This window comes from Aquarana catesbeiana, linkage group LG05, assembly GCF_042186555.1.
Source record: "Aquarana catesbeiana isolate 2022-GZ linkage group LG05, ASM4218655v1, whole genome shotgun sequence".
In the NCBI taxonomy this organism is placed as follows: Eukaryota; Metazoa; Chordata; class Amphibia; order Anura; family Ranidae; genus Aquarana; species Aquarana catesbeiana.
In genome coordinates, this window is record NC_133328.1 from 632,474,935 (window position 1) to 632,502,917 (window position 27,983).

The 27,983-nt window shown below is 45.2% G+C and overlaps 1 protein-coding gene across 1 annotated transcript; it reads left to right on the forward strand.

The window, feature by feature from the left end:
* The first annotated feature begins 24,208 nt into the window (after positions 1-24,208).
* LOC141145564 (E3 ubiquitin/ISG15 ligase TRIM25-like) lies at positions 24,209-27,829 on the forward strand. Its single transcript, XM_073632363.1, has one exon. The coding sequence runs from the start codon at positions 24,242-24,244 to the stop codon at positions 25,838-25,840; it is 1,599 nt and encodes a 532-aa protein (XP_073488464.1). The 5' UTR covers positions 24,209-24,241; the 3' UTR covers positions 25,841-27,829.
* The last annotated feature ends 154 nt before the right edge of the window (positions 27,830-27,983 follow it).

The window sequence follows — 27,983 nt, forward strand, 5'->3', positions numbered from 1 at the left end:
TGGGAGCGTTGAGAGGCGAGGGGGAGACCATCCGATCGTGGCCCCCCCTCGCGATCGCTCCCAGCCAATCGGAATCCTCCCCTGCCTGTGTGTAGTACACACAGGCAGAGGATGTGATGTCATGTCTCCTCGGCTCGGCAGTTTCTGTTCCGGCGGCGAGGAGAGAAGACAAGTGAGTGCACCAACACACACACACAATAGAACATGCCAGGCACATAAAACACCCCCGACCTCCCCCCATCTCCCCCCGATCCCCCCCAAAATCACCCCCCCCCCTGTCACAAACTGACACCAAGCAGTATTTTTTTTTTCTGATTACTGCATGGTGTCAGTTTGTGACAGTTAGAAGTGGTAGGGCAGTGAGTATTAGCCCCCTGTAGGTCTAGGGTACCCCCCTAACCCCCCCTAATAAAGTTTTAACCCCTTGATCACCCCCTGTCACCAGTGTCACTAAGCGATCATTTTTCTGATCGCTGTATTAGTGTCGCTGGTGACGCTAGTTAGGGAGGTAAATATTGAGGTTCGCCGTCAGTGTTTTATAGCGACAGGGACCCCCATATACTATCTAATAAATGTTTTAACCCCTTGATTGCCCCCTAGTTAACCCTTTCACCACTGATCACCGTATAACCGTTACGGTTGACGCTGGTTAGTTTGTTTATTTTTTATAGTGTCAGGGCACCCGCCGTTTATTACCGAATAAAGGTTTAGCCCCCTGATCGCTCAGCGGTGATATGCGTCGTCCCAGGCAGCGCCATATTAGCGCCAGTACCGCTAACACCCACGCACGCAGCATACGCCTCCCTTAGTGGTATAGTATCTGTACGGATCAATATCTGATCCGATCAGATCTATACTAGCGTCCCCAGCAGTTTAGGGTTCCCAAAAATGCAGTGTTAGCGGGATCAGCCTAGATACCTGCTAGTACCTGCGTTTTGCCCCTCCGCCCAGCCCAGCCCACCCAAGTGCAGTATCGATCGATCACTGTCACTTACAAAACACTAAACGCATAACTGCAGCGTTCGCAGAGTCAGGCCTGATCCCTGCGATCGCTAACAGTTTTTTTTGTAGCGTTTTGGTGAACTGGCAAGCACCAGCGGCCTAGTACACCCCGGTCGTAGTCAAACCAGCACTGCAGTAACACTTGGTGACGTGGCGAGTCCCATAAGTGCAGTTCAAGCTGGTGAGGTGGCAAGCACAAGTAGTGTCCCGCTGCCACCAAGAAGAAGACAAACACAGGCCCGTCGTGCCCATAGTGCCCTTCCTGCTGCATTCGCCAATCCTAATTGGGAACCCACCGCTTCTGCAGCGCCCGTACTTCCCCCATTCACATCCCCAACCAAATGCAGTCAGCTGCATGAGAGGCATTTTCTTTATGTCCTCCTGAGTACCCCTACCCAATGAACCCCCCCAAAAAAGATGTCGTGTCTGCAGCAAGTGCGGACATATGCGTGACACCCACTATTATTGTCCCTCCTGTCCTGACAATACTGGTCTTTGCATTGGTGAATGTTTTGAACGCTACCAGCAGCTGAATGTTTTTTGGGGTGCAATTCCACATATGCCCATGGCCTGTGTGAGCAATATATCATTTAGTGACAACTTTTTGTAAATATTTTTTTTTTGTCATTATTCAATCACTTGGGACAAAAAAAATAAATATTCAATGGGTTCAACATGCCTCTCAGCAATTTCCTTGGGGTGTCCACTTTCCAAAATGGGGTCATTTGGGGGGGTTTTGTACTGCCCTGCCATTTTAGCACCTCAAGAAATGACATAGGCAGTCATAAACTAAAAGCTGTGTAAATTACAGAAAATGTACCCTAGTTTGTAGACGCTATAACTTTTGCGCAAACCAATAAATATACGCTTATTGACATTTTTTTTACCAAAGACATGTGGCCAAATACATTTTGGCCTAAATGTATGACTAAAATTTAGTTTATTGGATTTTTTTCATAACAAAAAGTAGAAAATATCATTTTTTTTCAAAATTTTCAGTCTTTTTCCGTTTATAGCTCAAAAAATAAAAACTGCAGAGGTGATCAAATACCATCAAAAGAAAGCTCTATTTGTGGGAAGAAAAGGACGCAAATTTCGTTTGGGTACAGCATTGCATGACCGCGCAATTAGCAGTTAAAGCGACGCAGTGCCAAATTGGAAAAAGACCTCTGGTCCTTAGGCAGCATAATGGTCCGGGGCTCAAGTGGTTAAAGATTGGATATCTAGAGATGTACTGTGTATGTATAAATTTGAACATTCCTCATCATTCATCCCTTTTTCAACCCTTTGTGAGAGATATGGTCTACCGCAGTCGGAATTATTTAGATACTTCCAAATTAAAAATTTCTTTGCACCCTTAGTGTCTACCACATCCCCATTAACACATATGACTAGTTTCGAAGAAGTTTGTAAAAAAGATCCGCATGCTAGAGGCACAATCTCTACTATATATTCTCACCTGCTGGTTCATTCCAGTAAAGACAAATTATCCTATGTCCAGAAATGGGAGGAGGACCTTGAGCGTACTTTTGATAATTCAGATTGGAAACAAATATGGTCAACAACAAAAACAGCTTCCCCTAATATATTGGCGGTTGAGGCTAATTATAAAGTTTTAATACGCTGGTATCTAGTACCTACTAGAGTAGCAAAATATGTGCAAAATTATTCGGCGCAATGTTTTCGGGGTTGTTTGGACCCTGGCACATACCTTCATATCTGGTGGTCGTATCCATTAGCTCAAATATTCTGGAGGGGAATTTTTAACATTGCAACTAACCTTATTGGGAAAACAATCCCTTTCGATCCAGCAATGGCCCTTCTCAACTTAAAACCTGAATTCATAACGCATACCCAATTCAAATTGTTGGTATATCTCTTCACAGCAGCTAAACAGACTTTAGCAAAATCTTGGAAATCACCAACATTAGATATAAATGAAGCAAAAGCTAAAATGAATTACTATATGACTCATGCCAAGATGATAGCTATAGAATTGGACACGATCCCCAGATTTGAGGTAATATGGCAGCCTTGGATTACATATTCCATGCCAACCCTAGACAAGAGTGTTCTACTGCCATGGTAGTTGTGATAACATGATATAGGCTATATTTCAGGCCTAGTTGTTGTGGTGACTTTCGGCCTGACCTCGCGGATTCTTTCCCTTAACCTTCTTCTCTTCTCCCCTTCCTACTATACTTTCTTTTCTTTATACTATATTATTCCATGATATTGAAGCTCTAATTGATATTTAAATAATAATCTCAATTATTGTCTAGAAATAGAAATAAAACAAGGCAAACGATGTAGCAGAACTTACATAACTCATTTAATTCTATTCTTTTGAAATGGACAAAGACTCCAAAGTTCTTTTTCTCTCTTATTTCTTTATTTCCTTTTAAAATATGTTGCCTTGTGTTAGAATATATTGTCTTGTTTTACGATATTATTAATGAATTAACTATTCTTTAATTGTAAATGAGCTTCCTTATACTGAATGTATGTTATTATTCAATGTTTTCTGTACATAATCTCCGTACTCAATAAAACTATTTTGACACGGAAATATCCCTCATGTCCACCTTTCAGTCTTAGCCCAGTCCTTCATTGACAATGGTTACTGTACAGTTTTTGTCTAGCTAACTGAATACAATTGTGTATAAAACTGAAAAAAAAGAAAAGATTTTAGGGTAAGAGTAGCCTCCAAGGTTTAACATCACAGATTGCACTCATACTGCCAAGGAAAAATCACTTTACAGTATTGTAACCATTATCATTTACACACAAAGTTAAGCCCATACATTAGAGTAAAAAGAAAATTTATTATAATATACGGAAATATAAACACACAAACAAAAAACAAGGAAAATTACATTTTGCCCACAATGCTGTAAATAAAGCTGGAGTTTCACAACTACTGTAACATCTCTTCACTGGCCACCGTCCTCACCCTCCTGCCCATCCTCACGCTGCTGTCTGTCTGGCCACAGATTCTCATCAACATCGCAGCGTATATCCTCCCTTGCAATGCAACGAGGGAAGAAACGGCGTGCATGTCGCAACCATCCCCTACACTGATCTCCTGTAATATCCTCACAGGCAGCGTCCATTGCATGGAGCAGGGACCTCTGATCTTGAGCCCGATGCTCATACACTCTCCACCTCCAAGCAGAGAAAAACTCCTCAATAGGATTGTGGAAAGGAGAGTAAGGTGGTAGGAACACCATATCCATCCTTGGATGAGCAGTGAACCAGGCCCTGATAAGCGGGCCACGGTGGAAATTCACATTGTCTCATACAATTATATATTGTGGTAGGTGAGGCCCTATGAGACCTCTCTCATTTTCAGGGATCAAATCCAAATGAAGGCGGTCCAAGAAGATGAGGAGCTTCTGTGTATTGTATGGGCCAAGACTGGGGATGTAAGTGGCTACACCATTCTCAGAAATGGCAGCACACATAGTTATATTGCCCCCTCGCTGGCCTGGGACATCCACAGTGGCCCGGTGGCCAATAAAATTACGGCCACCTCTTCGGCCCTTGGCCAGGTTGAAGCCAGCCTCATCCACATATACGAGTATGTGAGAGGTCTCGTTTCCTTCCAATGCCATTATTCTCTACAATAGAGTAACTACAGTTACAGACAGTTACATAGGAATTAGGGTTGTCCCAATACCGATATTAGTACAAGTACTTGTACTCGGGCAAATGCTCCTGATGCTTCCGCCGATACCTGGAAGTCAGCTGTGATTGGCGCGTGGGGGAGTTACAAGATTCTCCCCCAGCGGCTTTCAGTGGCTTTAGTGACATACAGCGGTGATCGGTCACCGCTGACTGTCACTGCATCCTCCTCCATGCCCCCTCCGTTCCTCTGTCCCCCTCCGCTGTCCCCCTTCGTTCTGCCGTTCCCCTCTCCTTCTCTGTCCCCCTCCGCTGTCCCCTCCGTTCTGCTATCCCCCTCTCCTTCTCTGTCCCCTCCATTCTGCTGTGCCTCTCTGCTGTCCCCCTCTATTCCGCTGTTCCCCTCTCCTTCTCTGTCCCCCTCCGCTGTCCCCTCCGTTCTGCTATCCCCCTCTCCTTCTCTGTCCCCTCCATTCTGCTGTGCCTCTCCACTGTCCCCCTCCGTTCTGCCATTCCCCTCTCCTTCTCTGTCCCCCTCCGCTGTCCCCTCCGTTCTGCTGTTCCTCTCTGCTGTCCCCTCTGTTCCCCTCTCCTTCTCTGTCCCCCTCCGCTGTCCCCCTCCGTTCCGCCGTCCCCCTCCTCCTTCCTTTACGACGTCATGGTCCCAGCATGTGCAGGGACTCTGGGGCCACGCCCCCTTATGACGCCAGAGTCCCTGCGCATGCTGGGACCATGACGTCATAAGGGGGCGGGGTCACCGCCTATATAAATGGCTCCACAGCTCGCAAACAGCATTTGAGCCGGAGAGAGCGTCGTGTCAACATCGGGGAAGAAGAGAAGAAGCGGCGACAAGACAGCGGCGGCGAGACAGCGGCGGCGAGACAGCGGCGGCGAAACAGCGGCGACAAGACAGCGGCAGCAGACCGGGCCCCTCACTGGCAATAGAGCTGGAAGAAGATAGCGGCGGGGCCCGGGAGAAGAGGCCGAACACCGGGAGAAGAGGCTGAACACCGGGAGAAGTCGGAAGGAGACCCCCTATAGTTGGAAGAAGATTCCGGAGCTGACTAATAAATTACTCTTAAAACCTGTGTACTGTGTTTTTTTTATATTGACACTTTTCTCTAGGTGAATGGGTAGAGGTACCATGTACCCCAAACTCATTCACACAGGGTGGGGGGCCGGGATCTGTGGGCCCCTTTATTAAAGGGGGCTCTCAGATTCTGATAAGCCCCCCGCCCACAGACCCCAACAACCAACGGCCAGGGTTGTCGGGAAGAGGCCCTTATCCTCATCAACATGGGGGCAAAGTGCTTTGGGTGGGGGGGCCCCTGCAGGGCGCCCCCTCCCCCAAGGCACCCACCCCCCCATGTTGAGGGCATGCGGCCTGGTACGGCTCAGGAGGGGGAGGGGTCGCTCGCTCGTCCCCACCCCCTTTCCTGGCCGGCTGGGCTGCGTTCTCGGATAAGGGTCTGGTATGGATTGGGGGGGACCCCCACACCAATTTTTCAGCGTAGGGGGTTCCCCTTACAATCCATGCCAGACCTAAGGGCCTGGTATGCCCCTGGGGGGGAACCCACACCGGTTTTTTCATTTAAAATTTGGCGCGGTGTTCCCGCCTCAGGATTTATACCAGACAGCTGTCAGCACTGCCTGTCACTCATCGCGGAAGGAAAACAAAGTTTTCCTTTCCCGATGAGTGAGCCATCTCGGCGCTGGCTCCTGCAACGGGGCTCGCAGGTGTCAAATCTCGCCAAAAAATGCGGCGAGATTGACACAATATCGCGGTCACCTACTGTACCCTAAGAAGAGGTACTATGGGGGTATTTGACAGAAAGGGGAGGGGAAAAATTATCAACCAGTAGACTTACTGAAATGTCACAGTAAAACCCACAGTATTAGATAGATTTACATGGGAGGCACTACTGTAATTGCAGCTCTTTGACCCTTTTTCTTACTGTATTGTATGTTATATTCTTCAAAATAAGGATTATAATGATAATTGCATCATACAGTAAGCTGCAGTTATTAGGCAAAATGTTTATAAATCAGATACGTAAATCAAATACTTTCATACCTGGATTACCTGGATTCAGAAATCAGGTAAAGTGGGTACTGAACCACTGCTTATGGTAATTGTAAAAAGGTTATCTTGATTTACAACCAGTGACTGACTTACATGTACATACTGGTACCGCAGCTCTTTCACTCTGTCAGAGTTCCTCTCAAATGGTACCCTGTAAATTTGCTTTATTGTCATCTGATGCTTCTTCAATATGCGGGCTATTGTGGAGATGCTTATAGAGTTGACATTTTGGAATATGGCATTGTCTTGTAGGATTGCAGTGCGGATCTGTCTCAATGTGATGGCATTATTTGCAAACACCATGTTACAGATCTCTTGTTCTTGTTGTTCATTGAGCTGTTTTCTTCGGCCACCCGTGTCAGGTTGTCGTCCAATCCTAGACATAGAATTCAAAGGACAACACTTCATTCGTAATTTATACCTTATGTATTCCATACAGAATGAGTTACCAATGTAATCGTATTGTTGTTTTACTTACAGTAACTTTACCACAATTCTAATGCATCACTGCACAGTGACTGGAATACTACTGTAAACTGTATCATCAATATTGTAGAAAATAAACTATTCCATACTATTCCATAGTTTATTTTCTACATGGTCTATAATTGTGGCCCAAATTTCATCAGGGCAGCATGGTGTCTTCGTGCTCTTCGGCCTCTTCCATTTATTCCACCACCACGCACCCTTACTCCTCCTCCTTTTCTTCTTCCTCTTCCTCGAGCAGGCAGTTGCCCTTGTTCATCTACTTGGCCAGGTGCCTCCATGTTCAGAAATTGTACTGGTCCTGCATGGTCAAGCTCTATATATATACATGTTTGGCAGCATTCACAATCATGGACAGCACCTGTCAGGTAACTAAACATACTGTTTGATTGGTCACCTGAGACTAACTACAACTCATCCTTCGTTAGTCAAGTTCTAGTTGCACCTGTCTGTCAATTGCTGTAATCATTTTATCAAATGTTCCAAGAGATTCATATATGGTATTCATGGTATTATGTTCCTGAATAATTTTGACAATTGAACAGACTATTGTGCATGTGATGACTTAAACAATGAAATGATGCTGACACGTTTTGGAGAGAACAACCATTAGACTGAGAATTGACAATCAGTTTAGATCAACAAGATCTATTGACTTGGAAATTGTGCTAAATGTAGGCTACTTGTACTTAATCAATTGAAAGATGTACTGAGACATTGAGACATGTACTGAGACATTTGCAATTTGATGAAATGAATGAGAAATTCAATTCAGTTGTGAACAATTGCCAAGTGGTTTGGAGATTTGTCCATGTTGTTTTGAGAATGTCATTTCTGTTTCAAGAAATGAGCCAAAACAATGGAGAAAAACTGTAATGCATATAAGGCACAAAGTGAGTTTTATTGCCACGTTAATCAGCCACAGAACCTGTGTAATTATGTGTTTGGTTTTAAAGGGATGAGGTGGCAACCCTAGGTAGATCTAAAGGAGATATTACAATCAGATTGCCGCACGTGGTCAGCTTTAGGGTCACCAAACAAGTTACAATTTGACCATATAATCTTTGCCCAATAAACTTTAGATTTACTAAAACTATATAAGAACCTGCCTGATCTATCCAAATTGTATCCAATCAGGAAGGCCCTTACACTAGATAGTTGATGGTGGATCTAAAGGATATTGTACAATCAGATTGTAACAAATGTGTTTATTCTTAATGTGAGTATTCTCAATTCACCAATACACAAGAATGTGGAATATTGATGGCCAATGTGACGAACCTGACACCATTCCTGTAAGGGTTACAAGTCCAAGGACATTTGTGAAAACTGGAGTTAGACTTACCGGTAACTCCTTTTCCAGTGGTCTTCCAGGACAGCCCTTGAGAGATAGAGTCCCTCCCATTGACCCAGGAAACACATTGCCAAAACAGTTCAAAAGGCGGTCCCTCAGGTCCCTGGCCAGTCATTTACCAAGAACCGAAGGATGGAACTGCAAAAACATAACCATAACAGGTAATAATGTTAGTACATTAACATAATAAAAAAAAGGATGGGATCGTGCTGTCCTGGAAGACCACTGGAAAAGAAGTTACCGGTAAGTCTAACTCCAGTTTTCCCCAGTTGTCTTCCAGGACAGCCCTTGAGAGGATCCCCAAGTACTCACCAGATTAGGGGGGACCACGGCTTGGAGAACTTTTCTCCCAAAAGCCTGATCCTGACTGGACATTAAGCCTAGTCGATAATGTCTTGTAAAGGTGGAAAAGCTTGACCACGTGGCTGCTTTACATATTTGCTCCGGGGTGGCACCAGCTCTTTCTGCCCAGGATGCTGATAATGCCCTTGTGGAGTGGGCTTTAATAGCCACAGGAGGATCTTTGTTTACTGTCTTATAACCCTCTGCTATAGCTAGCCTAATCCACCTAGATATGGTGACTTTAGAAGCTTTTTTCCCCTTACATTGTCCGGAAAAAAGAACAAAAAGTAAATCTGAGATTCTGAATGGATTGGTTACCCTAGAGATACTCTAGGATACACCTCCTCACATCTAATAAATGAAAACGCTTTTCTTTCTCGTTTGAAGCCTTCTGACAGAAAGAAGGGAGGACAATATCTTGTGACCTATGGAAATTAGATGCCACCTTTGGTAAGAACCCAGGGTCTGTCTTTAGGATGACTCTGTCCTCTAGAATTTGGAGGAAGGACTCTCCGACAGAGAGAGCTTGGATTTCACTAACTCTGTGTGCTGAAGTGATTGCCACAAGTAGTACTGTCTTGAAAGTGACCAGTCTTAGAGAGGCCTCTGAGAAAGGTTCAAAAGGTGACCCCAAAAAAGCCTTTAGAACGACTAATAGATCCCAGGATGGGGCGATGTTAACTAACTGGTTTGCATCTGGAGATTTGCTTTACAGAACCTAGCAATGAAAGGGTCTTCTTGCAACCTTTTCTCTAAGTACACACTTAAGGCCGCTATCTGGACCTTAATAGTACTAGGTGTTAGCCCTTTGTCTATCCCCTCCTGGAGAAACTGTAAGATATTTGCTGTATCCATGTTTACCTCACCTCGGCTGTTCCACCAGCTGTTATATTTTCTCCATACCTTCCTGTAAATGGCTTGAGTGACAGGTTTTCTACTCCGTAGCAGGGTCTGAATCACTCTATCAGTCAGGCCCTTGCTCCTCAATATTTCCTCCTCAGTAACCATGCTGAGAGGTTCAGCATGGATACTTGTGGATGAAAGAGAGGTCCCTGAGACAGAAGGTCTGGTCTGCAGGGAAGCCTCAGAGGAGGTTGATCTGTCAACCTTAGCAACGTTGTGAACCATGGTCTCTTGAGCCAAAATGGTGCCACTAAGATTAAACACATTTCCTCCACTAGAAACTTCGTTAAAACCCTCGGGATGAGGTGAAGCGGAGGAAACGCATACGCTAAACTGAAGGTCCATGGGGTCTGTAAGGCGTCTACTGCCCAGGGCTGATCTCCTGGGTGTAGCGAGCAAAAATTTGGAACTTTTGCATTCTCCTTGTTTGCAAACAGGTCCACTACTGGTTTTCCCCAGTAAGCTGCTATGTATGTATCTATGTATGAACACTTCCGATGTAGAGACCATTCTTGATTCGACACTCGTTGTCGACTCAAGAAATCTGCAGTGTTGTTCAGCTCCCCTTTCAGGTGAATTGCAGAGATGGATGCTAGATTGGATTCTGCCCATTGAAAAATGCGACTGGCCACCGGCATTAGTCGATGACTTCTGGTGCCTCCTTTCTTGTTTATATAAGCTACAGCCGTCATATTGTCTGAACGGACCTGTAGATGATGACCTTGTATTGTATTCTGAAAGAATAACAGAGCCCTGAGGACAGCTGTTAGCTCCTTCCAATTGGATGAGAGAAGCTTCTCCTCTGACGTCCACCTGCCTTGTGCCCAGTCTGAGTTGAGGTGGGCTCCCCAGCCCCAGCTGCTCGCATCCATAGTTAGTATGGATGTGACAGGAGAGATCCAGAGAACCCCTTTGTTTAAATTCTCTGTCTCCTTCCACCACCAGAAGGAGCGCTTTACTCTGGTGGTGATTGAAATCTCTTCTTACAGATCCTTGTCTTTTAATTGTTCCAACAGAAACCTCTGAAGGTCTCTTTGGTGGAACCCTTCCACATTGTACAGCTGGAATGGCTGCTGTCATAAGTCCTAAGACCGACATCACCTCCCTCACTGTACACTTGGTTCTGCTTTGAAGAAAAGACATTCTCTGGTGCAGATTCAATATCTTTCCTTCCGGCAGGACTATTCTCTGCTCTCCTGACAGGATCTTGTACCCCAAGTACAACATTTTCTGTGTTGGAGTAGTCTTGGACTTTTCCAGACTGATTATCCACCCTAACTGACTCAGGCTGAGCTGTGTCAACTCTAGGTCCCGATGAAGTTGTTTCTCCGAATGGGCCGTGAGGAGTAAGTCGTCTAGATATGGAATGATCGAGACTGACTGAAGTCTTAACGGAACTAATGCCTCCCCGAGAATCTTGGTAAAGATTCTCGGGGAGGATGACAGTCCGAAGGACTGCACTGGAAATGATAAATTTTGGTGTCTATCTGGATCGCCATCTGAAGAAATTTCTGGCATTCCTTCCTTATTGGGATATGCAGATAGGCGTCCCTTAAATCCAGGGTAGCCATGAACACCTCTTTTTGGAGAAGATTCCTTATCAAGTAAATGGACTCCATTCGGAATTTTTTGTATCGGGTGGAGCGGTTCAGAGGTCGGAGGTTCGTGATTAGTCTGAACTTTCCAGACGGCTTTTTTACCACAAAAATGTGTGTAAAAACCGTCCCCCTGTTCCTGAATGGGGACTGGTGTCAATACCTCTTGATCCACCATTTCCCCTATTAACAGAGATAAGGCCTTAGCCTTTTCTGAGTGTCTTGGAAGCTTTGTCACAAGAAACTTTGAGGGTGGATCGCTGTGAAATTCCAGCGCATACCTTATTTTTATAATGTTTAAGACAAACTCGTTTGAGATTATCTTTTCCCACTGTGGGAGAAAATTCACTAACCTTCCTCCCACCGGAACCCTGGTGTCACTGGGGTTTAGGGTTTGAATTGGGGCGGTTAAAAATTATGCCCCCTTACCCTTTTTGTCCTGTCCAGTGCTTTTTGGGTTTGAACTCCTTCTCTGACTTGGAGGGTTCCTTTGAGGGACGAAAACATTTTCTTTGAAAATTTTTCTTTTTGATGGGAAAGGTTTTCTTTTTTTTTTTTTTTAATACTTTATTTAATATTTTTCCATACAAAACCGATCCCCTCGAGATACAAAAGAAAATACAAATTCATTAACAGAGTTCATCCTACTCCCACCCCAAAACCCCCATTCCCACCCCACCCCCGTTCCTGCAGAAGGATCTATAAGGAGGCCAATGGAGCATTCATGGACACATAACCGTGTCCGCTTCGCCGACCCCTCAAGTATTGTCTAAAAATTCCTCGGCATAACTCCAAGTCTTTTTGTACCTTTGCCATCCCTCCCATTTACCTTCCCCTACCGCCCCCTCCCCAGGATCCATTCCTCTGCTATCCAAAATTTCAACGTTGTACACCTCGTTGACGCAGAGGAGCCAGTCCCGAATATTTGGTGCAGCCGGGTCTAACCATTTTGTTGCTATCTGCTTTTTAGCTGCATCAAGTAATATAGGTACCATAGAGGAACGGTAACTCCTCATCGTCTTTGACGTGCCGTGAAATAGACACACCCATGGGTCTGTCGGGATAGCCTCTCCTGTTATTGCCTTGATCAGACTTATGATTTTTCCCCAAAAACTTTTCATGGCGTTACATTCCCACCACATGTGGGCCATAGAACCTACAGAGATACATCCTCTCCAACATAAGTTGGATTTGGTGTTGTCCATTTTGGCTAGTCTGTCTGGGGTGGCATACCCTCTTGCCAAACATTTGTAATGACTTTCCGTTCTCCTGGAGTCCTGTGCTGCCAGGTGTACCAGTTTCAAAATCTTCTCTAAGGTGACTTCACCACATTGTGATCCTAATTCCCGTTCCCACTTTTTGATGTACGGGGGCACCTCCAGCTCCGACCTCCTACCCAGAGTCCTATAAATTTGTGAGATGGTCCCAGTCGGCTGCTCCCTCACACAGAGCTGCTCGAGTGGTCTATATTCCTCTTCACCTCTAAGTGGCTTTGGTAGTTTTTCAATGAAGTGCGAGAGCTGAAGGTACCTCCACGCGTCCAACACCCCTATCCCTGGGTCTGCCTTTAACTCGGAAAATGTGCGTAGGCTCCCATTATTATTAAGGAAGTTTTTAAGTTGGATGCCCTCGTCTTTTAACCAATTCCCTCCCACCTCCCTCTTCCCTGGCTCAAAAAAAGAATTGTCCTTCATATAAATTAAAGGTGAGTTATAAGTCCAATTGTTCTGTGTGTGTACCAAATCCCAACATTTGAGAGTATTTTGTGTCAAAACCGCTGTGTTTGTGCCCAGTGCTCTATATTTTGGTGGTTCCATATGTTCCTACGTAGATCAGTGTTACTCATAATGTGTTCTAATCTAACCCATCTCTTTTCGGTGTCCTTTTTTGACCATTCAATAACCCGTGATAGTGTGATAGCTAAGTAATATTTATAAAAATCCGGTAGGGCTAACCCCCCCTTTTTTTTTCCCCTGCTCAAAACCGCGTAGGAAATACGTGGTTTTTTGCCACCCCAGACAAATCTTGCCACCAATCTCCTTAAGGCTCCAAAGTAATACAGAGGGAGTGGGATGGGGAGCATCTGGAATTTAAATAATATTTTAGGGGTCAGTATCATCTTAACCGCGTTCACGCGACCGAGCCACGTAAGCGGTCTCGTCGCCAACCTTCTAGTTTCCTGCCTAATCTCATCAAGCAATGGTATATAATTTTTAAGATACATTTCGTTTATGGAGTTGGAGAGTTTTACACCTAGATATCTAATTTCTTCTTTCCAAGGAAATGGGAAGACCTGAGAAAGGTGGCCTGCCTCTTCCTTACCCACACTAATATTTAGGATCTCCGACTTCTTCAAGTTGACTTTGAAATTTGATAGTTCCCCGTATCCTCTGATTACTCTGAGCAGGTTCGGGAGGGTGATTCTAGGGTTGGTAATAAAAAACAATATATCGTCGGCAAACGCCGCGAGTTTGTGCTCCTCCCCTCCCGCTCCTACCCCATTGCAATCTGGGTCGTTGCAGATGGTAGCGAGGAGAGGCTCCAGGTACAGAACAAACAATAAAGGGGACAGAGGGCACCCCTGCCTAGTGCCATTTTTCATCACAAAAGGTTCTGAGAGAACCCCGTTAACCCTAACTGTAGCCGTAGGGTGACTATAGAGGGACCTAACCCAAGTGATATATCTCGGCCCCACCCCCATAGCTTCCAACGTTTTCATCATGAACCCCCAGTCTACCCTGTCAAACGCTTTTTCCGTGTCAACTGACAGGAATAGAGCTGGGGGTCCCTTGCATTTACCTAACTCCATGAGGAGTGCTGCTCGAACGCCGTTATCTCTGCTCTGTCTCCCGGGTATAAAACCTGCTTGATCTGCATGTACTAGGGATACCATTCTCTCCTTCAGTCTGCTTGCCAGAACCTTTGCAAAGAGCTTCACATCTGCGTTCAACAACGAGATGGGCCTATAGCTGGAGCAAAGCTTATCATTTTTCCCCTCTTTTAATATTAAAGTGATTGAGGCTAGCAACGCCTCTCTCCCCATTTCACAATTAATACCCAGATCATTCCAATATTGGCACAGTCTAGGAACTAGAATGTGTTTCAACTTCTCCAGATATAGTGTGGTGAAGCCGTCAGGGCCTGGGCTCTTGCCCTTCGGGGAGGATTTCAGGGCTGCCATGATCTCTTCCTCTCCGATCGGTCTATCAAGGGCCGCTCTCTCTTCCTCTGTGAGCTCCGCCACTCCTGCCCCCCTCAGGAATTCCTTGACCCTCTCCCCATGTGTTGGACTGCCCGTTCTATTTTGTCCTATGGAGTAGAGCGCCCCATAAAACTTTTTAAACTCCTCTGCTATACCCTTACTGGTACCAATTAGCTCTCCTTTTTTATTTTGAATTTTGCCTATAAAATTCCTGTCTTTTTTCTTTCTGATCATTCTGGCCAGGTGTTTGCTAGACTTGTTTGCCCACAGGTAATTTTCTTTTGTTAACCTATTGAGGGATCTCTTAGTTTCCTGTTCCATAGCATCCCTCAGCTCCTCCCTTTTACCGACAAGTCGGTGGAAAATTTCCTGACTCTGTCCCCTTCTCTCCTTGTGTTTCTGCTCCAGAGTGAAAATTTCAGTGATCAGCCTCTCCCTTTCTTCCCTTCTCTTTTTTTTGATTCCCGCTCCCATGGAGATGAGGACCCCCCTGGTGAACGCCTTATGCGCTTCCCATAGAGTGGAATATGAAACCTCTCCTGTGTCATTCACTTTAAAGTAAAAGTCAACCTCTTCCTGTATCTTCTCCAATACTTTTGGGTCTTTAAGCAGGGATTCATTCAGTTTCCACGCATAAGTCCTTTCGGCCCTGTCAGGGAGCCTCATCGTCAAAGTGACCGGTGCGTGGTCTGAAAGTGAGATGATCTCTATTTTGGTTTCCTCCACTTGATCCAAGAGGCTATGGTCCACAAAGATGTGGTCTAGTCTCGAATACGTCCCGTGCACAGGGGAGAAGAAGGTAAAATCTCTATCCTTGGCGTGTTGCATCCGCCATGCGTCTACAAGGCGACAGTTGAAAAGCCGCCGCCCAATTGCGGCGGTAGAGGACTTACTCGTCCCCTGTGCCCGGGACGTACTATCGAGACTCCTGTCCAGGTAGAAGTTTAAATCCCCCGCCAGCACCACCTCTCCCTCTCTGAAGCTCATCAACTTTGTCAACACCTGTCCGAAGAATGCAATTGGGTTCTTATTTGGGCAATATATATTCGCCAGAGTAAATATTTTATTTCCGATGCTACCCTTTAAAAAGATGTACCGGCCCTCCGGATCTGACAATCTGTCTAGTAATGAGAAGTTTGAGGACTTTGAGAGACCAATTGCCACCCCCTTCGCTCTTCTAATGGGGGAATCGCTGTAAAACCATTGCGGCAGGCCTGGGGAGAAAAGCCTGATCCTGGACTCCAGCACCAGGTGAGTCTCTTGGAGAAAGACTATATCAGCCCCATAATATTGTAATTCCTTCAGGATTTTATGTCTTTTTACAGGAGAGTTGAGACCCTTTACGTTGTAAGTAAGGAACTTGAGGTCAGGCATCTCTTAGGTTCAAGGCCCTGACCCCTTCTCTCTGCACTCCTAAGATCCCCCTCGCAGGAACATCCTTCCCCCCTTCCTCCCCACCCCCAGACTCCCCCCACCCCAACCCCTCCCCCCGCCCCCCCGGCTGCAACCCAGCCCTAAGCCCGCTTGTAGAGGATGTTCTCGATCCCATACAGCGCGCACCACTTCAAGGGGTGGTGCTCAGATGCCGGTAGCCAGTGCCTCCCCCCGCCGCGCAAGGTGAGGCGGGGGAAGAGAGAGAAAAAAAAAAAAAAAGGGTTCCCTCTCCCCCCCTCCCCCCCCAGCACGGAGGGAGGTTAAGAGGACCAGAGGCCAGCGCTCCTACCGGGGTACCCACCCCCCCCGCCCCCCCACACCCGCGCAGCCACCACCACATTACACTTTAATAAACCAGAGACCCAAGTCACATCGTCTTTGTTACGCTCACCAGTCCCCCGAATGAGGGGGAGGACCCCGGATAAGGGGAAGGGGAAAAAAAAAAAAAAAAAAAAGAAAAAAACCCCATCCCCCAACCCCAAGCCCACCCCCCACCCGGGAAAACAAAGTCGACCCCACACTCAAAAACAACTTGGAATAGAGTTCCTTGAGATTCTTATCTCAGTTCCTCCGGCATCGTAATCCCCACACTTGCGCAAAAATCCTGAGTCTCTTCTGGGAATCTCATCCTGTGTGTTCTCCCTTCTTTGACAACTATCAAGGATGTTGGGAACCCCCAGCTGTACTTCAAGTTGGCCCTTCGAAGTTGGTCTAATAGGGGTCTCATCTGTCTTCTTCGTGCTAGGGTTCCAGCCGATATGTCCGCGAAGATCTGTAAATTTTTATTTTCAAAGCAAGTTGGGGGTGCACCCCTGAGATTCCTCCATATTTTTTCCTTGTCTTCGTACGAGTGAAACTTCACGATAACATCCCTGGGGATCTCCTGATTGAGGTTAGGGGGTTTCCTCACCCTATGGGCCCGGTCGATCCTAAGAACCTCCTCCTCCTTTCTACCCAGGATGGGGTTGAATATTTTTCTCAATTTCTCCCCGAGATCTTCATTCAGTTGTTCCGGGATGGATCTGATACGCAGGTTTTGTCGCCTGCTCTGGTTTTCCTGCTCTTCCATTTTATAAGACAACATGCGATTTTCGCTCTGCATCTTGCCAATTTGATCTTGGAGGTCAGAGATCATTTTTGCTTGCTTCACTGATACCTCTTCTACCTCTTCCACCCTGTGGAGTAAATGGCCCATGTCTGAGCGAACATTCATGATTTCCGATTTTATCACTCCTTCCAACTTAGCGAACATTTCCAGCATTTCTGTTCTGTTCAAACCACGCTCCATATTTCTTTGCTCTTCCGGGGTGTCACTCAGCGCTCCCCCCTCCAGACTTAGGTCCTCCTTAGGCCTATCCCCCTGTCCCCCTTCTGCTTCTGCTGTTCTTTTTTCTTCTCTTTTGTTCCTGACTGTTTCATATCCTGTCCTGGGCTCTTTGGATTTGGTTCTGTGAGGTATTTTTGTATGGAACTAGTGTTGAGGCTCTCTCTTGGGTTTTTAGATTCAACTGTTTTTTGAGACCGCCCTTTCATGCTTCCACAGAATGTCAACTTTTAAGGTGTTAGACCTGCTCCCTCGGCGTATTACTCGTTCCCTCCTGGTGGTGCTTCCACACCGCGTGAGTGTAGTAACAAAAAGCAAAAAAAAAAAAAAAATAGGTTCCAATACACATAAAGTCCAGGGGGGGGGGGGCCCTCCTAGCCCTCCTCGCCTATTGCTATCCTTATTGCCCGCCTTGGGAGGAGTCTTTACGTAGGTGCTGGGTTGTTCCTGGTATTATGGTAGGCTTCCTAGTGATTGGGATCTGAATGATTATCCTTATCGGTCCCCCTCCCTATGTCTTCACCATAAACAGGGCAAGGTACTTGGAAGGTGTACTGTGGTAGGTGTATACCAGGTCTCAAACATAGGAGGCCGGCCAAACCTCGAACATTACACACAAAACTGGTTAACAAATTCGCTGACAGGCCCAGGAAATGTAAAGAAAAAAAAAAAAAAGTTCACTATATTCAGACACTGGTTCTGCAAGTTGTTAACCGTCCCTACACCATTGTACCATGCAATTTCTTCACACTAGGAGAGGGAGATATTCCTACCTTTTCTTCTGTTGCTGTCTCTCAGCTGTAGCCCTACTTCAGAATAGGATCGGAGTCCTGGTCCTGGGTACGAAGCAGGGGGGGAGAGGTAGTGCCTGGGAGGACCGTCAGGTGTCCAGGGCATCAGATTGAACACTTTCGGGCAGCGCACTGCTTCAGTGACTTCACTTCATCTCGCTCTCTGGGCTTCTCCACACGCTGCTAGTCAGCTGTTTATCAGCTGTTTGTCCGCTCGTCTTCGGTCCTATCACGTCCCAGCCTAAGCCGCGGTGCCGGCCGGCTGGGTCATAGCCTTTGGTGTGTAGCCGTCCGCGGGCACGGAGCGCGAGAAGGGGGGGGGCCCCGCCACAGGAGATGATGTGTCCCGGTACAGTACTTACACCGGGGACGCTGCGGTCTCTCACCCCGCTCGCGTCTCTCTCCCGCCCGGAGCCGCTCGCCTCAGATCCTCACACCGGTGCCGGCATCAGCCCCTCCCCCTTCACAGACGTCCTACGTCATGTGCACACCTCAGCCCCCCTGGAAAGGTTTTCTTTTTATCCGCCGTTCTTTCCAAGGGGGTATCTAGTTCAGGCCCGAAGACTAAGTCTCCTGTAAAGGGGACACTGCACAGGCGTGTTTTAGACGCCGTGTCTCCCCCCCAAGTTTTCATCCATACTGACCTCCTGGCTGCGACAGAAAGCACCACGGTTTTAGCCATAAATTTTATGGCATCAGTGGAAGCGTCAGAGATGAAACTTGTCACCTTAAAAAGCATAGGGAAGGTTTTCAAGAGCTCCCCCTAGGCGTGCCTGCCTTTAGGTGTTCTTCTAGTTGGGATAACCAGAACTCCAGATTCCTGGCAACACAAGAAGTGGCTAGAGCTGGTTTTAAGCCTGCTATAGAAGCATCCCAGGCCCTCTTTAAGACTATGTCTGTTTTCCTGTCCATTGGGTCCTTTAAATGACCCATATCCTCAAAAGCATGGTCAGACTGTTTTGAGACTTTGGACAGAGGGGCATCTAGTTTAGGATTTTTATCCCAGACCGCCTCTGGGCTCTCATCAAAGGGGAATCTCCTTTTAAGGGAATTTGGAAAGAAGACCTTTTTATCTGGCTCGGCCCACTCCTTGCAGACAAGGTCAGAAAGCACTTTATGTATAGGGAATACCTTAGCTTTCTTTTTCCCCAGAGCCTCATACATTTTATCATGTCTGGTCAATTGAGTTTCTTCCTCATCAATTTCCAGTGTATCATAAATAGCGCTCAACAGCTCATCTACTTCCTCAAGAGACAGCTTGTATTTTGCTGCTTTGTTAGCTACAACCTGATCCTCCTCCTGATCTGAGTCTGCATCAGAGGATTCAGGGCTAACCAACACGGGGCTATGCTCCCTGACTGTACGGGGCTCCCCAGAACTGGGTGTTGTAAGGCATGGTGAGGAGGGAATCGCAGCTGCTTTACTGGAAGCAGACGTGCTTACATCTGCGATTAACTCGCGGAGAGATTTAAAGGTTTCCATAAATCTATCCCCTATTTTGTAGACACTATAACTTTTGCGCAAACTAATCAATATTCGCTTTTTGCAATTTTTGTTACCAAAAGTATGTAGAAGAATACATATCAGCCTAAACTGAGAAAAAAATTTGCTTTTTAAAAAAAAAAGTGGGGCTATTTTTTTACATCAAAAAGTCCAAAATATTTTTTTTCAAAATTGACACTCTTTTTTTGTTTATAGAGCAAAAATGACCAGAGATGATAAAATAGCACCAACAGGAAGCTCTATTTGTAGAAAAAAAAGGATGTCAATTTTGTTTGGGTACAACATCACACGACCGCACAATTGTCAGTTATAGCGACGCAGTGCCATATCGCAAAAAATGGCCTGGTCATTGAGCAGCCAATTCTTCCGGGGCTGAAGTGGTTAATTGGAAGTCACATTTAGGTTGTTGTTGGACACGGTGGAGGAACTAACACCTATGCAGGCTTCCTGACACCAACATTTGGATGATGTATCTAGGAGAGGGGGGTTCAGCAACTTTGACATCTCCCATCCTGTTCTTGGACAACCAACATCTTCACATTCCATGGTGCCTGGATGAAGGTGCCAATGCTACCTGTGTGGAAATAAATGCTATAGTATGGTGCGAGGAGTCTCTTCTAGTTACATAGCCCCATCCTTGATGTCTCAATGAGATGATGTAACTAGAACAGGGGGGTTCCACACCTTTCACACCTCCCATGCTGTTCTTGGATAATCAACATCTGCCTCAACACATCTAAAGGTGATTGGATTAAGGTGTTGGTGCTACTTGAGTACATGTTGGGGTATCTTTCTGACACTCATTAAAACTGAAAAAGTGGCTTAGAGAATCTACACAATGTCTTCGACATTACAGAACAAGTCCAGCTCAATGTGACCAACTGCTACTAACTAAACAATGAAGGTTTTGTCCATACTGCATTGTATAAAATAATGGTTAGTTTATATTAAAATAATGGAACATATGAGGTGTGTCCAGAAAATAATGAGAATGATGCTTTAAAAATTATTTAAAAATTTTACAATTGAACACAGTCTTCTAGTGGGATGGCGCTCAGATCCGGCGTAGTGCCTCTTTGGACGTTATCCACACTACCAAAATGGCGTCCGTTCTCGTGTTCAAATCCTGAGTCACAATCCTGACTGTCGGTCACAGTTGAGAACAGACCTCACTGCATCCACGTTCTGTTCCGTTTTTGACCGACGGTTCACTATAGGAATGATTGTAGAGGAAATGGGAATTACCAAGTCAATTGCTCATGAAATTGTGACTCAGGATTTGAACACGAGAAAGGCGCCATTTTGGTAGTGTGGATAACGTCCAAAGAGCCACTACGCCGGCTCTGAGCGCCATCCCACCTGAAGACTTTCAGGGGCGCTATGAAGAATCGAAAAATCCCTGGGAACGTTGTGTACACTCACAAGGTACATATTTCAAGGGAGACATTGTTCAAGTGTAACATTTTTCAATAAAATAATTTTTTAATATCATTCTCATTACTTTGTGGACACACCTCGTATAATGACACTGTTCACTGTAAATGTGGCTCCTCGTGTTGCTTCTTCCTCTTACTTTCCAGCCCTGCTGTACAGGGACTGCAAGAAGTTGATACCAAATCATATTCAGTTACTTACATTGCTTGAAGTTAAAAAATAAATGTATGATTATACAGCTGCATTCATTTGTGTCTTTTATATCTGCATCGAGTTTGGCTTCAATGGTCTGATTTGCAATAGTTTCTCATAGTTGAGCTCCTTATTTATTTGGATCTCCTTCTCTGCAGCCTTTCCAGTTCCAGGACATCTTTTTGGTTAAAGTGATTGTAAACCCTTACAAACCACCTTTTACTACAGGTAAGTCCATAATAAGGCTTATCTGTAGCTACCCCGGATATCCCCTAAACCTGCAGAGTTTAGGAGATATCCCCTGTATCAGCATGTGCCAACGTCATCAGCACATGTGCACTGAAGCAACGGCTCATTCGTGTCATTGCTTCAGCTGATGTGCCAATACCGGCGGCTCCCATGCGCATGAGTGATGTCATCACGGCTCCAGCCAATCACAGCAATAATACCAGAAATAACTCTGGGAGACATGTCGCCGGGCAGAGCAGTGTGCCAGGACCACTGCGGGGGCTTTAATCTAAGGTGAGTATTTCATAATGAGCTAGCATGCTATGCATACTAGCTCATTATGTCTTTGTCCTGCAGGTTTTTTTTTTTTGTTTGTTTTTTGTGGGTTCACAACCACTTTAACTCCTTTCAAAACTAGAGTGGACAGTATTGAAGTAATATGACTTGTCTCGCTCTCTTGAGTCCTCAATAAATTTTAGATGTTAGATGTAGAATTGGAGATTGGAATTGAGATCTGATATGAATTGGATCTGTTAGGAGAAATACACAAAAGCCGCCTTTGCTGAATTTTGCAATCTGTAATGGTTTGTGACCCTCATCCTTCCTTCTCTACCTAGTGGGTCACTTACCCAGAGCTACCATGTGTTTGTCAAGTGTACGTGTTTACTTCAAGTTAGGGCTCATTTACACTTGCTTCGGCTTCAACAAGGCTTCAGACAGGCTTTGATAAAGCTCTCTTAACACTAGTCAAAGCTCCTGTCACTAAATAAAATGGTTAGCTTACAGTCCTGTTTACACCTTGCTTTTGCTTAGTTTTGGCTTCACTTCAAAAATTATACCCCATGTAGCTTCAGTGGTGCTTCAAAGCGTCTACAAAGCCTCCATAGAAGTGTATGGCAAAGATCACTTGAAGCCTCATTGAAGCCCCACAAAGCCTCACCAAAGCTTCACCGAAGCCCTATCGAAGCCCCATCGAAGCCTCATTAAAGCACCAAGCAAAAGCAAGGTGTAAACAGGACTGTAAGCTAACCATTTATTTAGTGACGGGAGCTTTAACTGGTGTCCAGAGAGCTTTAACCACTTCCCACCCGTCCTATAGCAGATTGATGGCCGGGCGGTGGTTCAGCTATCCTGACTGGGCGTCATATGACATCCAGCAGGATAACAGCCACCATGCACCCGCGGGGGGCGCACATAGTGGCGATCGGTGGAGCGGTGTGTCAGTCTGACACACCGCTCCACCGGCAGACGCTCTTTACCACGTGATCAGCCATGTCCAATCATGGCTGATCACGATGTCAATAGGAAAAGCGTCTGATAGATACGAGGAGAGGAGAGTTGATCTATCAGACTTGCGTCTGATAGATATGAGGAGAGGAGAGTTGATCGGCTCTCCTGACAGGGGGGTCTGTGCTGATTGTTTATCAGCACAGCCCCCCCTCACATGCCCACACTAGACCACCAGGGAAACCGCCAGGACCACCAGGGAAGGGGGCAACATGTGGATGGCCAGGTATGTACCCCATGGCCATCCACATGTGCAAATTATGCCCAATCTGTACCAATCAATGCCCACAAATGGGCACTGACTGGCACCATTATATATCAGTGATGCCCATCAATGCCACCCATCAGTGTCATCAGTGCCACCAACCAGTGTCATCAGTGCCACCCATCAGTGTCCATCGGTGTCACCTGTCATTGCCCATCCGTGCCCATCCATACCACCTATCAGTGCCACCCATAAGTACCCATCAGTGCCATCCATAAATACCCATCAGTGCCACCCATAAGTACCCATCAATGCCACCTACAAGTACCCATCAGTGCCGCCTATGAGTGCCCATCAGTGCCGCATACCAGTGCCACCTATCAGTGCCGCATACCAGTGCCACCTATCAGTGCCCGTTAGTGCAGCCATATCAGTGCCCGTCATAGAAGAAGAAAACATACTTATTTACAAAAAATTTTAACAGAAACAAAGAAAAACTTGTTTTTTTTCAAAATTTTCGGTCTTTTTTTATTCGTTGCGCAAAAAATAAAAGTGCCTGGTATTGAAGTGGTTAACCAAGCCTCTCCAAAGCCTTGTTTTGAAGCAAGTGTAAACTAGCCCTAAGTGCCTCATCAAGAAGGGACAAGGACATCCACATCCTTCTCTGTCATTGATTTTTTATATATATTTTTTTAATGAACTGTTCTTAGGGTTGTTGGAAGTGATCTGGGAGTGTACACTGTGCATGTAATACAAGAATTGCTAGGAGTAAAGTGAAGGAGCATTTTTTGTCTCTGCCATAATTCCTGGCTCTGTTCCGCCTGCTTTGGAGTTTGGGGTTTTTCTGCCCACCTTTGTATGTTCCAGCTCCTCCTTTTACACTATTCATAGTAAAAACACTTTTAACCACTTGTATATGTCTCGGGACAGGTTTCTTTTACCGTTGGAAATTATTTTCTCCTAAACACAAAAAACAAAAAGCATAAACATGCAAATAGCTATTCACACTACATTATATAACTTAACTTTGTGTCTTGTCTGCAGAAGCAATTTAAAGCTAAGAATCAGTACAATGTGTATCAACATGTGGGGACATATACCTTCAATATAAACATTTATTTGTCCACCAACTTCCTCAAGATAAAAGCTGCAAGACCAGCTCAGCCCCACCCTGTGCCGAGAAATGTGAGACGGACTTTGGATTTTCAGTCTCAGAGACTTTCACTTTCATTTCTCTCTTCTGCTGTCAGCGATGGCGTCTGCTGATGTGAGACAAGAGCTGGACTGTTCCGTCTGTCTGAACATTTATACAGATCCTGTAAACCTGAGATGTGGACACAACTTCTGCCGGGTCTGTATTGATGGTGTGTTGGATACACAGGAGAGATCTGGAGGTTATTCCTGTCCTCAGTGCAGAGAAGAGTTCCAGGATCGGCCTGTACTGCAGAGGAACATAACACTACGTAACATAGTGGAGGCTTTCCGGTCTACTCAGCTGGAAGAAGGGAAGACTGGAATCTTCTGTACACAATGTATTCACTCTCCTGTACCTGCTGTGAAATCCTGTCTGATGTGTGAAGCTTTTCTGTGTGATAATCACCTGAGAGTCCATAGCAAGGCACCAGAACATGTCCTAACTGATCCCACCACTTCCATGGAGAACAGAAAATGCTCCATCCATAGAGAACTTCTTAAATATTTCTGCACTGAGGACTCTGCCTGTATCTGTGTGTCCTGCAGTTTGGCCGGAGAACACCGGGGACACAAGGTGGAGACCCTGGATGAGGCCTCCGAGAAGAAGAAACAGAAACTGAGAAATGTTCTGCAGAAACTGATGACAGAGAGAGAGGAGACAGAGAAAAGAGTCCAGAGTCTGCAGGATCGCAGGAGAAAAGTCCAAGAAAAATCAGCTGGTCTAACAGAGAGAGTCACTGCCCTGTTCATAGAGCTCAGGAGACATCTGGAGGACCTGGAGAATAGAGTCCTGAGGAACATCTCCAGCCAGGAAGAGCGGATCTCATGGTCTGATCTGATCCATCAGCTGGAAATAAAGAAGGAGTATCTGTCCAGGAAGATGGAGGACATTGAGGAGCTGTGTAACATGACTGACCCACTGACTGTCCTACAGGAATCAGACACAGGGGACTTGTGTGATACTGAGGAGGGAGATGATGAGGACAGAGAGAGACATGATAGACTCCTCCATGATGGAGAGGATCTGGATGTGTTTGGAATCTCACACACATTACACACAGGGTTATCTGATATGATAAAAGGGGTAAATGTATCCTTCTATATACAGGAAGCTTCAGACATATTACTGGATGTGAACACAGCTTATAATAATCTACAGATATCAGATGACATGAAAACTGTATCCTGGTCAGATATAGAGCAGAATCGTCCAGAAACACCGGAGAGATTTCAGTCATGGGAACAGGTATTAAGCAGTCAGAGATTTTCCTCGGGGCGACATTACTGGGAAGTGGATGTCAGTGAGGCAAAATATTACATAATTGGGATGTGTTATCCCAGTATAGAGAGGGGAGGAGGAGGAGAGCAGTCACTGATTGGAAATAATAACAAGTCCTGGGGTTTGTACAGGTATATCGGTGGGTGTTCTCTAATACATGACGATAAAGAGATCAGAATATCTCCCAATCCCTCCAGTAACAGAGTCAGGATCTATGTGGATTATGAGGCCGGACAGCTGTCCTTTTATGATCTGTGTGACCCGATCCGACATCTCCACACCTTCACCACCACCTTCACTGAGCCCCTCCATGCCGGGTTATGGGTAATAAAAGGTTCTATAACAATATCTGGGGGTGAAAGGCGACGTGAGAAATAATAATATAACAGAAAATCTGCCCAAACCTGCTGACATCACAGAAATCTGAATCTGATTATTTGTAACTAATGGAATAATGCAGAAGATTCATATTCCATATGTCATAAATCTAAAGGTTCCCAACACAAACAATCACAGCATTGAGAAATCTCAGCACAGGAAAGTGTGATTTATTCTCTTATAGTGACAATAATAAGATTTGGGGTTTTCAGGGGTTCATTAAGGGCCAGTTCACACCACATGCATTCCAGTGCATTTTTTTCTGCATAAAAACACACATAGAAAGTAGGTTATATGGTTTTCAATGGCATAGTTTACACTAGTTCTCCCAGTTTCAGAAAAAAAAGTAGAACATGCTGCATTTTTCCTGCACTGGAATGTACTGGAACGCTGTAAAACGCACCAAAAATGCACTGGAACACCCATGTTCTTATTTAAGGTTAAGGGAAAAAAATAGGGGGGGGAATGCACTGGACTGCATCAAAAACGCACCAAAAACGCAATGGAACGCATCAAAAACACGCATAAAAAAAGCATCTGGAGAGCATCCGGACTGCGTTTCTATGGTGTGAACTGGCCCATATAATGACAATAATAAGATTTGGGGTTTTCAGGGGTTCATTAAGGGCCAGTTCACAACACATGCCGTCCAGTGCATTTTTTTTCTGCATCAAAAACACATAGAAAGTAGGTTATATGGTTTTCAATGGCATCATTCACATCAGTGCTTGCAGTTCCAGTGCGTTTCAGTTGCAGAAAAAAAGTAGAACATGCTGCATTTTTCTGCACTGGACTGTACTGTAACGCTGTAAAAAGCATCAAAAACTCACAGGAACGCACCAAAAACGCACTGCAACACCCATGTTCTTATTTATGGTTAAGAAAAAAAGGGGGGAAATGCACTGGACTGCATCAAAAACGCATCAAAAACATGCATTTAAAAAAGCATCTGGAGCGCATCCGGACTGCGTTTCTATGGTGTAAACTGGCCTGGATGCGTTCCAGGTGCTTTTCTGCATGCGCGTTTTTGATGCAGTCCAGTGTTTTTTTTTCCCCTCTTTTTTCTTAACCATAAATAAGGACAAGTGTGTTGCAATGCATTTTTGATGCATTTTACAGCGCTCCAGTACAGTCCAGTGCAGGAAAAATGCAGCATGTTCTACTTTTTTCTGGAACTGGAACTGCAAGCACTGGTGAGAACGATGCCATTGAAAACCATATAACCTACTTTCCATGCATTTTTGATGCAGAAAAAAACGCACTGGACTGCATGTGGTGTGAACCGGCCCTAAGTGTTAGTGGTCAGGATAAGATTATTATCATTGATTATAATTTTAATGATTATTCTAAATTGTCAGAAAATGTAATGTACACTATTGCAGCTTGCCAATACTTAGATGTGGTGACTGCATTGGTTTTCTTTTTTCAGTCTTTTTTTTTTCAGTTTTTACCTAGAGATCCTGCCAGTAACACACTTCCTGTCCTAGGATGACACCACTAACTCATAGTACTGTACACTGTAGATTTTTAGGTACTGTCGTTTTTTGGCGCCGTTCCACGAGCGTACGCAGTTTTAAAGCGTGACATGTTGGGTATCTATTTACTCAGCATAACATCATCTTTTATAATTCACCATATGGGTAATATATTGTGTTTTAAAATTGTGTGTGCATTAAAATTCATTACATTTTTTTTTTCTCAAAAAAATTTGCATTTAAAAAGACGCTGTCCAAATATAAAAATATGCAACACCCACCATTTTATTCTCTAGGGCCTCTGCTTTAAACAATCTATAATGTTTGGGGGCTCTGGGCAGTTTTCTAGCAAAACAATGCTGATTTTTACATATAGGAGAGGAATGTCAGAATTGGCCCGGACTGGAAGCGGTTAATATCAGACTGCAGAGTGCACAGGACAGCACTGGATTTCTGGCAGGATTCACAGGGTGATTTGTACACTGATTGAATAGCTATAACAATATTCTTTCAAGTGTATATTTAACAAATCAAAATGAAGGAAATAAGTGAAGTTAATTGTTATCTTCATTGTAGTTTATTGTTGCTGTCAGACAGAAGTGTACAAAGCTGTAAAGCTCTAATTGGCTCAGAGTACTGCCCCTCCCCCCCATGCTGCTGTGTAGGTG